The sequence below is a fragment of the Haliotis asinina genome, chromosome 1 (assembly GCF_037392515.1).
Source record: "Haliotis asinina isolate JCU_RB_2024 chromosome 1, JCU_Hal_asi_v2, whole genome shotgun sequence".
Lineage (NCBI taxonomy): Eukaryota > Metazoa > Mollusca > Gastropoda > Lepetellida > Haliotidae > Haliotis > Haliotis asinina.
The window spans coordinates 81,371,602-81,389,755 of record NC_090280.1 but is presented as its reverse complement, the minus strand read 5'-3'; the positions used below and the strand labels follow the sequence as shown (position 1 = coordinate 81,389,755).

The 18,154-nt window shown below is 41.9% G+C and overlaps 2 protein-coding genes across 3 annotated transcripts in view; one reads left to right on the top strand and one right to left on the bottom strand.

The window, feature by feature from the left end:
• Positions 1 to 10,484, top strand: part of LOC137274242 (uncharacterized) — a 37,794-nt gene extending 27,310 nt beyond the window's left edge. For both annotated transcript variants that reach the window (XM_067807362.1, XM_067807447.1), the window contains exon 3: positions 7,348 to 10,484. In XM_067807362.1, the coding sequence (XP_067663463.1) occupies positions 7,348 to 7,985 (638 nt within the window). In that variant the 3' untranslated portion in view covers positions 7,986 to 10,484. The remainder of the gene's footprint in view (positions 1 to 7,347) is intronic.
• The window catches only part of LOC137276206 (TP53-regulated inhibitor of apoptosis 1-like), a 447,953-nt gene that overhangs the window by 15,461 nt on the left and 414,338 nt on the right, over positions 1 to 18,154 (bottom strand). The gene's annotated exons all lie outside the window — the stretch shown is intronic.

Genomic DNA, 18,154 nt, shown 5'->3' with positions numbered 1-18,154 from the left:
ATAGATTAGCAGATACCTAGCTAGTTCATTTGAACATTATGCACCTTATCATTTTCCATTGTCGTTAATACAGAATATATCTGTGAAGGTCCGGGATTGAACTGATCTTCAGCAACCCACGCTTGTCGTAAGAGGCGACTAACGAAATTGGGTGGTCAGACTCGCTAACGTGGTTGGCACAGTCATCGGATTCCAGTTGCGTAACTCATATTGTTGATCACTAGATTGTCTGGTCCAGAATAGATCGTTTACAAACCGCCGTCATATGGCTGGAATATTGCTGATACAAAACGTGTTTTTCATGCGAAAATAAAGATGGCTATCAGTCACCCATATTGTTAAATATCCACAGCTAACCCTTCTTAATTTGGAGTCAAAATGCTGTATTCATTTTTGGCAAGAAAATACTCACGGAAGTTCCAAACAAATTTGTTCAAATCTCCTTCATAACAAATGAGTACTTTCCAAGAGTGTGTTTGAAAAATTCACGACTGATAGACAAATGAAATATCCCTGCAATGTGTGCTTTATTGACCCTTCTTGCAATCATATTTCAATTTTTATTATGCCCATATTTTAAACGTAGATAGAAGTGGGTTCAAACTATCCATGATCTAAACAACTGATTGTGATAACTGAACTGCATGTTATCCTTTGACCTTTTCACATGAGATTTGAGCATCTCTGCGCACTGTCTTAATCTTTTATGTCTAGGTTTAAATCCGATTACCGATCAAAGATTCATATAGTATCATAAATGGTCACGTGAAAATAGTTCTGGAAAAGCTAAATGTCCTTCGATAGCTAAATCCGGAATTATTTATGCATAGCCAAAGAGCAAACTTTCTTTGGCATCTCTGACCCCCAAATATATTTCATTTGCCAGCTTTCAAAACTAAAGCTACACGATTATAAGCTTGTTTTATTCTTAAAGGCGTCTCTCGTGTTCAGAACGATCAGATTCCTTATATCAGTTTGCTATTCAATCACAAGTACCATGTATGTTTCGGCCTGCGAGACATTTGTATGGGAAGTTAATGCCATCTCTATCTCAATATCTTAAACCATGCAAATTCGCCACCAACGTCTCATGTGGATTGATTTGCACAAAAGCTGTCGAAGTTATTACTCTATATCTTTGAATATATCTTTGCCTAACGTTTATACGTCTTGCGGTGTACCTTATTCTTCAAAACTAGACTTGCTGCAGTCTGGTGTCATCAATGCAGTAGTTATTATTGGCGTGAGTATTCCAGCAATATCGAGGCGAAGAACACCAGATATGGACCTCACTCACCTATGGGGTCGAAGGCGGACCATTTGCTTGACGAGCGAACGCTTTAACTGCCCCCATGCCGTATAAATCCAAGCACCGCACCGCCCCTCACCTCACCTCCATGCCGAAGACCGATGTACAATGTGTGAAGCAGATTCCTGCTGTCCTCCACCGTGATATTGCTGGAATATTGCCACAAACGGAGTTAAACCATACTCACTCACCTTGCCTCAACTCACTGCAGTGTACCTCACCTCACCTATATCCACAGCGCTCACCCACAAGCATGAGGTCATATGTAAGAGCGGTAATATTGAACGCTACCTGAAGCCATACTGTGGCTCACCTACCTTCATTTTTCCTTTCGGAACATACACTGAATATTTAGTGACAAACGTTTGGCACGAGAGGGTATTTTGTATGGGCTTAATCAAGTTCGAATTGTCCAGAGCAGGAAATGACTTGTGATGGTTTCGTTGAATCCCGAGATGGTCCGAAGTCCTATAACTTTTCCAAAGCCACACACACGTTGGTATTTTGATAATAACACAAACGTACTTTGGACATTTGAGGAAATTGCTGAGTTAATACTAATACAGAAACCTCTGATGTACGTGTACCGTGCGTGCTTATGTTCGTGTGTGTTAGTCCAAGAAGATCTCTGTAAATGATCGAATAAGGATAGGACAATTCAGTGATTGACATCATAAGCATAGATCTATGCATCTGGGGTAATCTCGATATTCAAACTTTGAAGAATAAATTCATTTAAACCCCTTGATAATTTACCTTAAACACGTGTGTTATTTTATCGACATGTTATAGAGATTCCACTGTGTGTTCAGAACACAAACAAATCGATTGACAACAGTGAGTAAGTGAGTGACTTTAGTTATACGCCGCACTCAGCAATATTCCAGCTACATGGCGGCGGTCTCTAAATAATCGAGTCTGGACCAGACAATCCAGTGATCTACAACACAGCATCGATCTGCGCAATTGGGAACCGATGACATGTGTCAACCAAGTCAGTGAGTCCGACCACCCAATCCCGTTAGTCGCCTCTTTCGACTAACATAATCGCCTTTATGGCATGCATGGGTTGCTGAAGGCCTATTCTACCCCGTGACCTTCACGAGTCGGCTGAAACTAGCATTATAACAGCGGGGGACACCATACTGGGCTTCACACATTATACCCATGAGGGGAATGGAACATGGGTCCAAGACTTGGGATGTGTTATATCAGTGTGATATATAACATGTAAATACGCACCTAAAACCAGGAGGGCTAACACCAACAACACTGTGCTCGCACAAGACCAGGGAAGTTAATTTACTATCATTGTGATTAATGACATGTAAAACCGAACAACATCGTTTAGTATCATTGTTTTGGAAGAAGGGATGTACACACCAAGAAAACATTAATATCTCAATAAAATATCACGTTTGTCCATTCACTCAGTTTACTGTGCTTAAAATATTTTACTGACATGGGGGAAAGATTGAAAAGAGCATCAGTAATGCCTCCTGTATTTGGTTTCACTTTACCTTTCACATTTATTATTTATTTCATCTTTGATGGCATTTACGTCAAGGCGTCTTTTGATGGATGTGTATGGTTGAGAATAACATATTCTGTAAATAGCGATCCAGAAAAGTACTATTCCTGAACTTTAGATATCTGTGGTTACTGCGAGAAAACGCGAGAACACACGAGAACACGCGAGAAGACCCTGGATATACATTTAAAGAAGAAAGTTCACTTTTGTCGCAAGCTATTTTGACTTAAGTCGCAGACACGTCAATGGGGGATGATGGTTATATGATTTTAAATTCTATGTTACAAAACAAATCCTTGTTTTGGCAACAAAAGACGCTTGTGGCTGGCGATTGTCTGCTGTAGTTTGTAGATTGTAGTTTGTAGGTGTTCATTATTTAGACCATAAGTGGCATTCACAACATGTTGTTCCAGTGTAAGGGATTTGACATGGGGAGCATCAATTTGATTTCCTGTCTGGGGTAGGGTAACAACTTGAATACTTACTTTGTTCAGAATTAGGCCCGAAATAGGTGTTTCTTGCCTGAAATGGACCACAAGGAAGAGTTCTTTTGAGTGTTCTTTTTTTTGTTAATAATTATATTCTTTTTGTGAACCATATCATTGACATAAATGTGTACAAAGGGGGAGTGGTTAATTGTCACTTTGTTGGAAGACTTCCCCGTTAATCCGGGATAATTAAATTCATTCCTCCGTTATAAGTGTCTTGGACTCAGCCCTTCCATAGCTTCATTTTTAACAGAAGGGATAGCCTAGTGGTGAAAGCGTTGGCTCGTCACGCCGAAGAACTGGTTTCGATTCCCCACAGAGATTATATTGTTAAACTAAACTGAGTAACAATAGATAATGTAATGCTGAATCCTCTTTTACACACTGTACAACACCTCCACTCTGTTTTGATAAATGGTTTTGGTCTTCCAGTAGTTTGCCTACGTTACGACCCCTGTTCTAATGGCAAAGCACCCAAAATCCAGTCCAGTTAAATCTTTCAACCTCGCCAGGACCATCTTTTGGGTTGACGCCAGACGAGATAACCTCCGAAACGAAGGGGTTCCGGTCGTATAGTGGTTGAAGGCTTTTCATATTTCTCGTAAAGAGGTACCTCCCTTGAACTCGACCAAACATGTAATAGTGGGTTCGAATCCCGTTTCGTCTCGATGGTATGTCTAGGTTTGTAAGCTAGTGGGTTTCACCAAAGTTTGCAACGTCTGAAACCTGCATTGCCTCAGGTTCTATTCCACAGCAGGGCGGTGGAGTAGCCTATGGGTTAAAGCGTTCGTTTGTCGCTTGAAAATCCCGGTTCGATTCTCCATATGCATACAATGTGTGAAGCGCATATTTGGTGTCCCCCGCCGTGATATTGATGGACTATTGCCAAAAGCGGTGTAAAACTAAACTCACTCACTTTTCCACATTAGTTCTGTCGCGGAGTACTCTCTCATTCTATTATATAACACACTGCAGAGAGTGCTAAACCGTCCTCTTATCTCTTTACATAAGTATATTGCTTCTTCGAATCCTTTGAAATTGAATTTCAAATGATTTTTTATCAAGAGAAAATTAGTCACACGAATCGGTTTCCCTCCAGAGGAAAATAACGAAGTGAGAGTCAGAAAGTCAGCACTACCATAGAGATACCCACAGGCACAGCTGTTTGTGAAAGATGACTTGGATCTTTCACTGTGACTTCCTACATGCTAAGTGAATTACGGTCTCTCCCACGCACAGCTCTTTAAACAGATGAAACCCCTTTTATCAATCGCAGACGAACCCCTTGTGGTTTAAAAAAAAACTGTTAGCAACAAACCCCCGGTCACGAATGTCTCTATCTCCGACAATAATCAATGGGTAGTTGAATTAGTACAATGAGCGACCGATATGCATATGGCTTCCGGATTTAGGCATGGGCGAGTTTAGAAGACTTCAGCGTGTATCAGATAAGCCGTGAATGTTGTTCACTAATCACGATGCGTTTTAGCACGAGATGTCATTGCAGTGTTACTGTTAGATCGGGGACGGTGGGGCAGCCCAGTTTTGTTGCGTAACCAAATCAAATTCAGTGTAGATAAAACAAAAATACGATTATTAGACATTGTCCAGCAGATTCAAGTCTTCCTTGAAGAAGTGACGTCAGGATTTCACTTATGGAAAAACTTGGAGAAAGTGAGTGAGTTTAGTTTTACGCCGCTTTTAGCACTATGCCAGCAATATCACACCGATGGACGCCAGAAATGGGCTTCACACATTGTATCCACGTGGGGAATCGAACCCGGGTCTTCGGCGTGACTAGCGATATGACCATTCCCACTCACTCTATTATTCACCAGCTTCTAAAATGTCATTCTAACATACATCGTCAGAGTGCTACACATAAGGGCTCGGTTTCACAAAGCTCTCGTAGCACAACGACTATCGTAAGTCAATGTTGCAGCATAGGAGGTATGAATACTACCAGAAAAGTAAAGTTATGACCTCTTATGCGTACGTGAGTTTTGTGAAACAAGGGGCAATATTACAGACTGTCGCGTGATGTAATATTTTCAGGTGTTATGTTAAGATTCAGGAAAATACAGATGGAGGAGAGGAACACTAGGAACTAGTAGACTCTCTCTGTCTCTCTCCCTCTCTCTCATCATCATCAGCAGCAGCAGCATCAAATAACCATTTTAGCCACACCCTGCGAAATACAGTTTATACAGTTTCTCACACACACGCCCCTTTCTCATACACACTTTCTTTCTCTCTCTCTCTCTCCCTCTCTCCTCTCTCTCTCCGGGTGTGCCTGTCACTCTAACTGTATCTTGTTTTTTTATATTTCCCATCATCAGCATCATCAAATAACCAAAAGCCTGCGAAATATAGGTATAGTTTCTGTCTTTCTTCCTCAGTCTCTTTTACACACAATTTCTCTCTCTCTTCTCTCTCTCTCACACACACATACTATCACCCTCTCTCTCTCACACACACACACGCACCTTCTCTCTCTCTCTTTCCCTCCACTTGTATCTTGTATCAGTGTCATCCAATAACCATTTCTAGCCACCAGCACCGTGCGAAAGGTACACAGTTTCTCTCTCTCTCTCTCTCTCTCTCTCTCTCTATCTCTCTCTCTCACTCTCTCTCACACACACACACGCACTTTCTCTGTATCTGTCTCTCTCTGTCTCTCTCTCCAATTGTATCTTGCTTGAGATATTTATCAGCGTCATCAAGTAACCATTTTATGGCGAAATATAGGTCTCTCTCTCTCTCTCTCTCTCACTCTCTCTCTCTCTCTCACACACACACACACACACACGTAGCCACCGTCCAATATAGATATACAGTTTCTTATTATACTCGCCTATCTGTAGAAATGCCTCCTGGCGCACGTCTATTCAGGTGTCTCACAATGTATAATAAATTACACAGAAAACAATGATCTCAGATGCTAAAGTATGATCACATAACTGTGTATTCTATAAGTAACCGCTATGGGAATAGAGCCGCCTTCGCGCAACTAAACAGCGGTTGTTTACCAGAGTAAACATCCTTTTATTGTACATCTTGATAAAGATCTCACACTCAACCTGTGCTCTGGTTTTAGAGTCACAATGAGGAACTGATGTTTTAGGATGGACATGTTCACGGAAAGTGGGGAGATTAATCCTTTATATCTCACGAAATAAAGGACTTCATGCTTGACTTGTCTTACTGACTGACCCGAGAAGATCCTGACTAGAATTATCTTCAGGAGTCGACTAACGGGATCGCGAGGTCTGGAGGTCGGGAGGTCGGGCTTGGTCTACCCCAAATGTTATCAATCGGAAAGAGTTTCCCAAAGTTAATATGCCCAAAACACACAGGCTGAGTCTAACAAAACCTAGTAGAAAGTCGCGTCTGGTAACCTTTCAGCGACCAATGACCATCCAATCAAACGCGAGACGGTTAAATAGATATAACCAATCAGACAACGGCTACTATTTAGGGATCGGAGGGACTTTCAAAATATTCAGGTCACTGACAAAGATCTGTCCACAAACAAAAATCCGCATATAACACAATTATTTGACCTGCAGTACATACGCTTTTGGGTTTCTGTTGACATGGTTACCGTTAGCTAATATTTCCGCAAGATGACATCCTTGAATATTGCCAAAAACAGCATTTTCAGCGACTGTTTACTCAACGTTGTCATGGTTGTACGTACGCCGTGTGCATCACCCGGAAGCGGGCGCACGCTAAATAGCATTCGGAATCGTTCGGGTACGAACCTTCTCGAGATAAAAAGTTCAAAAGGTATGTGCGAATGTGCACTTTCGCGATTTGGTAAGCTGTGTTCTGATTGGTCAATCTCAAAGGTTACCTGACTCGACCTCCCATAAGGTTTTGTTAGACTCAGTGGTGGAGTGTAACGAAAAGTACTTAGACAAAGTTTACTTAGACTGGATCCACCCGTCGACGTAAACTTCATAATCAATTTCCCAATTTTTGAAAACGCTAATGGTACTGTGGTCTCTCATTTTCAGATTTACAAAACACCTTCGAGAACCCAAACAGCAAAGGTGACAGCAATCCGAGTGACGTCAAATCCAGCCTTGACCTTGCAGCCTTTCAAAATGGCGGGTACAGTAATTCGCCGATCCAGCCACTCGGGAGCACTTGGGATGCAATCAGACATGAGATCGGGCGGGTTGTTGGGGACGGGTATGTACACGATGTTCGCCCTCAAACTCAAAACACTGCCGACGATCCTGAAATGGACATAGACAGAGAGGAAGCTTTGCGAAATATGTACAATCGCCTCGTTTTAGCTGCCAAATCAAAACGAGGCTTATATGGAAACGTCCTTGGTGGATACAAACTCGGCAAGAGAGAGTTCATCCCGTATGAGTTCATGAATGAATACCAGAAACGGCTGTTTGGAAGTGTGCTCAACAACTACAAGTTCGGTAAGCGAGTACCGGAAGAGCTGCCGGAAAACTACGTGACAGGCGGACAAATTTACGACAACTACAGGGAAGACCCTCGTGAAAGGAAACGAGTGTTCGGGGGAGTCCTCGGGGGTTACAAGATGGGCAAAAGGAATCCCTTAAGCGACTACCGTGTGAGACGCGCATGGTACCCATCCTATCGAAGTGTTTACAATAATGTGGACTCCGCGTGATCTGGTCAAATCAGCGATGTTTTTCATCAGAATTCAGGGATTAAAGTGAAAGCATAGATACATAGATAAGAACATTTCTTTTCTCATTTGTCGTAAAATAAAAACATTCAGCCGAAAGCACATATAAAGGGGATATTGATTTTGATTAGCTGGTAGAAGCCCCCAGATCCTTGAACCAAACGATGCCAACCTCGAGTCTATGAAGCGCTCTTTGCTCGACAGTCATAATATTAACGTTGCGGTGTCTTTTAAACGTTAAGGTCGCTTTGTGCAAGTGGGCCCAGTTGAAGTTCTAAACGGGATAATACACAGTGGGATTGTTTCATTTAGCCAAGTTTGGCGATATTGATTCTGAAATTGAAAGATTTATTCATTGTTGTAAGGAGCGAGTGTCCATTTGGCGCCAGTTTTTCGTGTTTCTATTTCCAAACACGTCTCCGTTCTACAAGTGTTCCTGAAAACGTCTCGTGTTACAGGGTATTATCCCCTAGTAATATGTAGTACCCCTGAGACAGCTGCCACGCAAACTTTGCATTGATTTACCATTTTCCAACTGAAGAACACTTTTTTCACCAACGAGGTGGTGTTTAGCGAAATGTTTCTTCAAGCTTACTGCATCGATCACACAAACATTCGATATCTAATCTTAAAACCCCCTAATCTTGTTCTTTATCGGCCATGCCTCTGGTATGCTTAACGGCTCGGACTTTTTAAATTTCCTACTGGAAGTGTGTTCTGTTGAGCTGATTGGATTGAAAAACAAGACCACTGTAGAAAACACATCCTCGGTAACCAAGGGTCCTGTTTCCATTCTGTGAAGCAATATCCTGACTGATATCTGCTCTCTCTTTTCACTAGCTTGGTACAGGTGCGGGACGAGGAGTTTACTGTCCCGGTAACGTTTATTTGGTTGGTTAGTTTATAGATTAACCCCGCACTCAGCAATATTACGGTTATATGGCGATGGTCCGTAAATAATCGATTTTGGATCGGACAATCCAGTGATTAACATCATGAACATCGATTTCGCATTTGGGAATATGCCCTGACAATGTTATGACGTCATGAACTAGATTTAGTGATAATGCTGATATCGCTGCCCTGAAAGAGATGGACATTGAAAAGTAATGACGAGTGATGTTTTGTCATAGACAGAATCTCACCCTCTTCTGATGTCAAATGTCTCAAAATTTATCGTGTTGATGTAATTGATATCAGTAGACACTTGTTTGAGATTCTCTATGTATCAACCACGTCAGCGAGTCTGACCACCCGATCCCCAAACCGACAAGCATGGGTTATTGAAGATCAGTCTTATCCCGGATCTTCCCGGGTACTGGTGTATTTGACTTCAAAGGGACGTGTGTGTGTGTGTGAGCACGTGTGTGCCCTGCAGATCAACAACCAATCAACGTGAATCTTCTGCAAAATCTAAGCATAGACCTAAATTCATAATCAAGAGTCGTGATTACATTTAATCGATCAAGTCTTTAAAAATGAGGGTTTTCTTATTTGTAAAAGGATGTGACATGTAGCTGGGTAGGAAGAATTTACCACGTTCCAACCTGGTATCGTCCTGGTGAGTGAGTGAGTTTAGTTTAGTTTTCGCCGCACTCAGCAATATTCCAGCTATAAGGCGACGGTCTTTAAATAATCCAATCTTGACCAGACAATCCAGTGATCGACAGCATGCGCATCCATCTGCGCAATAGGGAACCGATGACATGTGTCAACCAAGTCAGCTAGCCAGACCACCCAATCCCGTTAGTCGTCTCTTACGACAGGTATAGTCGCCTTTTATGGCAGGCGTGGGTTGCTGAAGGCCCATTCTGCCCCGGACCTTCACGGGTCTGGTATCGTCCTAGTGGTTTGGTAGTTTTCCCCGAAGTCAGGGCAATGCGTACTAGAGAATTGATCCCCACAGTAAGACGGTGTGAAAAAAGTAACATTGAGCACAAGTGATATCTCAGTGAGTTCCTCTGATTATTAAGAATATTGTATGATATTGGGGTGATGTAGCCATGGAGTCCTGTGCCATTTGGATCACACTCGTGGGAGTTCAATAGTGAGCGAATCTCTGTGACAATCTAGGGGTACCGGAGGATACGTTACTAAAACGAGGCTGAATGGGCTCAGGAAATTTATTAAAGAGTAATGGGGAAAACATCAGGATATGAAAGGATGTTCATCATTCGCCTTGTATATCTATCAAAATGGGTGTAAACCGTTTATATGGAATACAGGCTTTATTTCCACTGTGATCCAGTGGATAGCTGGAGTTAAAGACTACAGATAATATTATTCCGATGGATCGTACGAGTTCAGTATGAAACTAACAGAGCTTTATCTAAAATGTAACAGTGATGGTTGAAACGGATCAGGAATCGCCTTTCTTATTATTCTGATTTACTGCTTAGTATGTAGTTGACATGTAATCAACTTTGAAACTGTGTTTATGTAAATGATGTCAAATTACTGTAAATAAATGGGTAAGCCTTTTAGCTTCGTAATGGTCTTGGTATAGGCGTGAGTGATAGTGCGCAATTGAGTTGACATATTGCATGGAACTCTGAACCTGATCGACAAATGCACCGAAGCTGTTTGTACAGTGTTGCGTCTTTACGTTATACCATCTTTGTTCATATATATATAAGTGCTTGGTTTGTCAACGCAATATCGGTGCCAAACACCTATGACAAGGTGTGTGACTGAATAAGTGAATAGTTTGGCGCAGCATTTAGCAATATTACAGCAATATCGCGGTGGTGGGTACCAGAAATGGGTTTCACCCATGCAGGAAATCGAACCCTGCTCTTGGGTGTACGAGCGAACGCTTTAACTACTTGGCTACCTCTATCGCCGCTCCCTGACGAGGGTCACGTTTGATGGTTCCTCCCAGACGTATACTGTTAAAGCAGTGTTTGCTAGAGCTCCCCAACTTCGCCTGGAGTATTAGCCACTAAACGCTACTCTTTTTACACTATTCTTGAGAACATAACAGGCCCACTCATTGTTTTAACGGGTTGTGTCACTCAGAAAGGAAATGCTAAAGTCACGTTGATGCGATGTCAGCGTCTTTAATTTTCCCCGCAATAGAAAAACTTCGTTATCAAAGAAGAGACAGGAACTGGTCGATATCAGCGCAGACCTTTACAACTCTCAAGTCATCAGAGACTTTTACTAATCGCTATTCATCAGAGACTTTTACTACTCTCTATTCACCAGAGACATGTGCAGCTCGTTACTCACCTGAGACCTGTTAGTCGCTATTCACTGCACACATGAACAGTTCGATATTCACCAGAACCTTACAATAATCGCTATTCATCAGAGATCTGTACTACTTGCCATTCACCAGAGACACGTACAGATTGCTATTCACCAGAGACCTGTGCTACTCGCTATTTACCAGAGACCTGTGCCACTCGCTATTCACCACAAACATGTACAGCTCGTCATTCACAAGAAACATTTTCATTTCGTTAAGCACCAGAGACCTGGATTACGCGCTACTCACCAGAGACATGTACTACTTGCTATTCACCAGGGACATGTACAGCTCGGTATTCACCTGAGATCAGTGTCAGTCGCTATTCTAGAGACACATTTACAGCTTGCTATTCATCAGATAGTTGTACCACTCGCTATCCACTAGAGATCTGTACAACTTGTTATTCACAAGAGACATGTACTACTAGCTTTCACAGAAACATACACAGCTTGCTATTCACGAGAAACGTGTACTACTCGCTATTCACCAGAGACCTGTACTAGTTGCTGTTTACCAGAGTCATGTACAGCTCGCTATTCACCTGAGTACTGTACTACATGCTATTAGCCAGAGATCTGTATTACTCGCTATTCACTAGAAACGTGTAAGTTACGTGCGATTGAACTGAGAGTTTTCCCACTCTCTACTACTACTCGCTATTCACCAGAGACATGTACTACACTCTGTTCACCAGAGACCTACACAAGGCACTATTCACCGCAGACCTGTACAACGCACTATTCACCAAAGACCTGTACAACAGACTATTCACCAGAGACATGCTCAAAAGAGACACGTACCACTCGCTATTCACGAGACATGTCCTAGTCCCTATTCTCCAGGGGCCTGAACAGGAATTGTTTCTAGGCAGCGGGGAGAGTCACCATCAATCGATGAAGTACAAGTGTCAGTGTTTTTTTATTGGTTGATGAAGTACAAGTGTCAGTGTTTTTTATTAGTTGATGAAGTACAAGTGCCCTTTAAGTCCTTCAGTAAATACTGTTGGGCGAGATTAATCAATTTCCTTTTCATTATGACCGGTACAAAATGCCATGTACAGCCCACACGGCACTCGCGAAATCTAATTATAACCTCTCTGTTGTATTTCCGACCTCACACTGAGGACAGAGGGAAAGAGGGGGGCAGTAAGTAGGGTTCGATTATACAAACTGGAGGATAATAAGAATATAGACCAAGAGACACTGTTTCCTAATTTAACTCATGCAAACTGTACGAATTCATCGCTTTCGTTTATCATGTTGTCAAACAAACAGACAGTAAGATTCAGTATGTATGTCATGATAAAGTATCTTTAAACGACATTTCCATGACCATAAGAGACTCTAGTTTGTAGTTTATTGACGCCGCATTTAGCTATACAGTGGAAGCTGTCAAAACCGGCATCAGTCCAATCCGGCTAGGTGTCAACACCAGTATAAAATCTCAGTCCCGTCTGCGGCTTGAACATTTATCACCAGCTCTAGAATCCGGCACGTTGTCTAAACTGGATTATTTCTTCAGTCCCGATTAGTGCCGGTTCAGACAGCTTAGGCTGTATAGTCCGTTTGGGTTCAGATGAGAACACGGTATGATTAAGTTGTTCCACCAACCGTTTGTCAGCCACGATGGGAAGCGTGAAAATAACACAATATCACAGTTAAAGTTTCTTGAACAACTTTTCCCTGATAGATCAAAGATCGTCTGATTTCAGATTCTGTTGGGTACAGGGGTTTCAGGATCATGTGCCTTATTTATGTTTATTACACTTATCCCACTTTCGAGTTATTTGATCATTTTTTTAGAATACATGTCAGCAATATCGAGGCGGGAAATGGGATTCACACATTGTACCCAAGTGGAGAATCGAACCCGGGGTTTTCGGCGTGACTAGTTAATGCTGCCCATCCGCCCCCACCGAAGAGAAACCCTTCACCACGCAACATATCAACATAACAGAATTTATTACCTACGAGAGCCGACCGTTCATATCGGGGTTAATATTTTTCACACGATGCCGTAGGTCAAAATATCACTATGTCATGGTGACGTGACGTCATAAAAATGCTATGACGTCAAGTTTCTTCTGTGACCTTGCGTTCTACATGCGGCGACGGCGGGTAGCCAGCCTGGGTTTGAAAGTAGATTTGGGTTCATTTTCTTCAATTTGACGACTTCAGTAATAAACTGAATATTTCATTTGTGCCCATATCATACTATGTTTACGACACCAGTGCCCAAATATTGGTATATCCATCGCTCTCGCTCGGGAAATACCAATATTTAGGCACTCGTGTGGTAAACATAGTATGACATGGACACTCAAACAATATCCTCTATTTAAACTGCTTCTAACATCTTCATAGCTATAGTAATGACCGTTACCTATTTTTTCTTATAAGCTTCATACAGAATTGGAATCTGACAGCGGATAAGGACTCAGAGACTTCTGTTTGAATTATTAATCACGCTCGCAAAGCTGTAAGTCTAACGCCTGCCCCTGACGTCGTCGCCGCGGGGCGATGTTACTTATACAGTCGCTGTCATCGCCGATAGTTACGTAAAGTTAATACCCGACACGTCCATGATAACAAGATATAATGCCGGATTCAACTCATAAATGTCAAGTTTAGAGCTTTGACATTTTGACTGTGTCTTCATGTGTCACAAATGTGATAGTTTACATTGATCACCGGAGTTATGGATGCTGGCTGTAAGTTTCTGAATACTGAAGGCACAATGGCTGCAGCATAGACACTGGAAAATGTGAAAGAAACGTCTTACAAAACGATTTAAGCACTATAGTTTAATGAATTCAAAGCCTAATGATTGTTGGTGTTCCTGGTAACTATGAACGTTTCACACTGTGAGGTGAAAGCCTAGTGGTTAAGAAGTTCGCCGGTCAAGACAAATACCCGGGTTCGATTCCCCACATGGGTACAATATGTGAAGTTCGATTCTTGTGTCCCCAGAGGTGATATTGCTGCAGCATTGCTGAAACAGGCGACAAACTAAACATGATTACTTATTCATGATACATGTAAATCTTAATCACCACCTTGCCGTAGATTACGAACGTGATATTAAATTGCAAATAAATACAGACAATTCAAGGAAGTCACGTGAAAGGATCAATATTCATTCCCTGATCTAGAGCGATGTAAACTGTGACGTTATCCATTAACGACCGGTGTACAAATACCATGAGAGCCATCAGGGAATTGAGTGTCTGGTTCCACGTGTGTTATAGGAGAATCTTTAATGTGAATTGGGGTGAAATACGTTTAACGTTGCGTTCAAAAGTATAAATTACTAATTTACTCTGCAGTAGTGTGTGATGGGGTGATGGGGAAGACATGAGGGTAAAGCGTTCGCTCGTTTCGCCGAACATCCGGGTTCGATTCTCTACATGGGTACAATGTCTGAATCCTATTTATGTTGTCCCCACCGTGATAGTGCTGGAATCTTTGCCGACAGAGGCGTAAAACATATTCACTTACTACCTACATTGTACTGATCTCGACCCAACTGGTACTTATGTACTTGTTTAATTCCCTTAATGCCAAGCATGATATTATTAAGTACCATCATTTTAACAGCTTTGGGTATAACGCATGATTTATAGTGTAGGGTAAATCTCAGTTAAAATTCACCTAAATCAAATAGGGATATTTGAAAATAATAGAAATGTAAATTGTACAACTGCTTGCGCCAGCATCTTATCTCCGTTATAAAATGCAGTGACGCTTCCACTGACAACTACACTGGTGTTCTGGCAGTAATAATGATCACGGCTGTTACAGATGCACGCCCACATTCATATCTTTCATGCTGCCAAAGGTTAACATTGATATGACGTTCACAGGACGTCCAAGCCTATCCTGAAACTTGAAGTTGAGATGCAAGACTGATTAAAGCCATGTATCTGACTGACAGAGCATGGGATTATTATCCTGTCCTAGAACCGATCATAAACATACTGTTTCTGCCTGTTCCGAAGTCTACAAATCACAGAGTTTGGAGTTTGCCAATAGCATTGGAGTTCATCGCGTTGTAGACGACGCATTACCAAATTGATCACAAATACAGTATAGGATCAAGGATAGCGCGAACATGTGCTCCAGTCAGCAATATTAATAGTTCAAACATATTTGAAGACCTTTCTTGACAGTATCAATTCAAATAAATACCATCTTAACACGTGCACGGAGAATTTTGAAAGGTGTTTAAGTGTTATTATTTTAAAAAAAACCGATCTTCCTTATGACGACCGATCATATTTCTGTCGTTACTATTACTATATGAGATTCCCCGCGGTGATATGCTGGAATATTGCTAAAAGCGGCGAAAACGAAGCTCACTCACTATTTGGGGAGTCTTTAGCATCTTGCATAGATAATCCGATCGGAGTTATTCCCTCCGATACCGGTAATACAAAAGGAACAGATACTGCAAGTCGTTGAGATTTAGTGATGTCCTGATTAATGAAGCACCAATACGACCATATTAACAGTTCTACTGCTAGACACATATTAGATGATCCTGCGCACTACACGCATTTGTGACAAGAGAGGCGGTACAACGAATTGGGCCAGTACACTTGGCTGCTACAGGTAGCTTGACGATTATGCACGTGCAATACATGCTAACCGTGACATGAAATCAACACCGCATATTCCTTCGAATGATAAGACTGCAATTTCAGGCATAAGATACTGATATTCCACGCTAACCTTTAGTTTAGAGGAAGACAAATAGATGATTGGGGCATTGACAAGCATTTAAGATATTCAACAATTTTGTTTTAAAAACCCAGGAAAATGTCATTTGCTTCGTGAAATGGATCGGTGGTCCTAAACATATTTGCTCAGCATATTGTGTTGATTCAATTCGTTGGGATTGTACCTGTTCCCAAATCGAGTCCGCTATAACAACTCATGCGCGAAACGCATGGGGAAAATGAACTTCTCGATATTTATCAGACAACCTGTCTCCCTCTTGTTTCAAGTGGATCGATCTGTGAGGCGTTCCCAAGTATGCAAATTGGGGTCATTTGTCAGGTCGTGGATCATGTTATATGTGTTTATCAGTAAACACATATGTGTTCCCAACAATTACCTGTCAGAACTATGACAGCTGAAAATACTTAAAATGAAAACTAGTATGGAGGTGACAAGCCTGTTTTGGTACGCCCAATGCTGAACTCTGTTAGGTAGCGTTAAGCGGTATTTAAAGAGCAACGGTGAAGTTCCAGATTTCAATGACATGTTTATCCGTTGTGCAGATGTCGAAGTTTCGGTGTTGTGGCTATTTTTCGGTTTTTTCGTCCTTCAAAGAGGGATAAATCATGAAATCAGAGTCTAATTTCTGAACCAGCTGACATGGCTCGCGAGTTATTTGATGCCAAGACAAATGAAGCGGGAATCCAAAGGTGGGAGCAGACACCCTCACTTCTCACTTGTTTTTTTTTTCACAGGGTAAAGATTCATGAAATCTGTGCTGTCGTATACCTTGTAGTATCACCTTGTGACTCGGTGAGGTTGCTGTATCCCCTTTCCGCATGTCGTTTAATGAAGGTTTGTTTTTTCCTGTTAGTCACGCTGGTTTGGTTGGTTTTCAACATGAATTAGAATGACAAGCCGAAGTTATTTGTGAATGGTTGATTCAAACTGTACAAGAAAATGTCACCGTCAAAGAATATTTATTCTCATTGTTTTGCAGCAACGAGACCCATAAGTACAAATAATGACATATTTTTAAAAAAACAAACAAACAAAACGAAACCCTAAGAACATTTCAGCTCACTTTCAAAAGTATCATCGTCTGAATCGTCCTGTCTATTCTCATAACATAGAAACGCTACACTGCGGGTATTCGATTCTTTGAATCAGGCTGGCGTCTGCTACTGATCCATCGAAACAGCGCTACTAGGCGGGAAAGAAAATGGGAAGCAGACGACTTCCGCTTTGGTGGCGGTGACATCAGAGGAACTTCCGGATGAAGCCTCTGGAATGAATGACAGCTTACAGATGTCGAGCTGGTTAAACTTATCTCGCTGAATGAGCCGATACCGGATGTGTTCGTTTCTGACGAAGATCGTGACGAGGGATTGGACAGTAAGTCTTCCCATAAATCCGACATATTCCTTTCCACTGGGTTTGCGATTTTTCTGGCCCGTTCCAGTTCTCGACCGTGCTGGAGCGGTTCACGAACACTGCACATTTGCATGTTATTAAAACTGTTTTGGCTTGTTTTGTTTTGGATAGGTGTTTACCACGAGGTTTTGACCTGAAATCCACAGAGGGCTGAGCAATGAAGGTGGTAGAAAGAAAGAATCGCTGAACAAATTCCCAGTATGGCATTTAGTACCTCACGTGAGGCTGTAGAAATGATGCCCTATGTTCATAAGACACAATAGAGTATGACTGCTTCACGAAAGAGGCAGCTGCAACAGAAAACATTTTGGTTAGGTGGTTATCTATGATTTAGCGGCATCCGATATCAACGAGCAGCGCCACGCTAACAAAACGCTAATGCTGCATGTTCGTCGCATGGGTAACGGGGACAATGGACCACATTTTCAAAGTAAAAAGAATCGTTTTCAAAGGTATCTGGTATTCTGTAATCTTTCCTTCCCCAGACACAGAAGAGCATAGAGTGGATAACTTCCGCCGTCTTATAGGACAAATTATATGGATAGCAACTTCTTGGGTTTATTTTCACGACGTTTCGGGGCTTATCCTAGCCCCCGCATCAGGTTGAGCTGAACTGAACAGTAAGGCTAACTGTTAACCCTCAGTGGATATATCCTAAACAACTGGTAGAGCAGACCGTTGCCACCACCCTCCATCAAGGAAATAATCGTTCACGGAAAGCTGAGCCAGCTCCTATCAGGATTAAC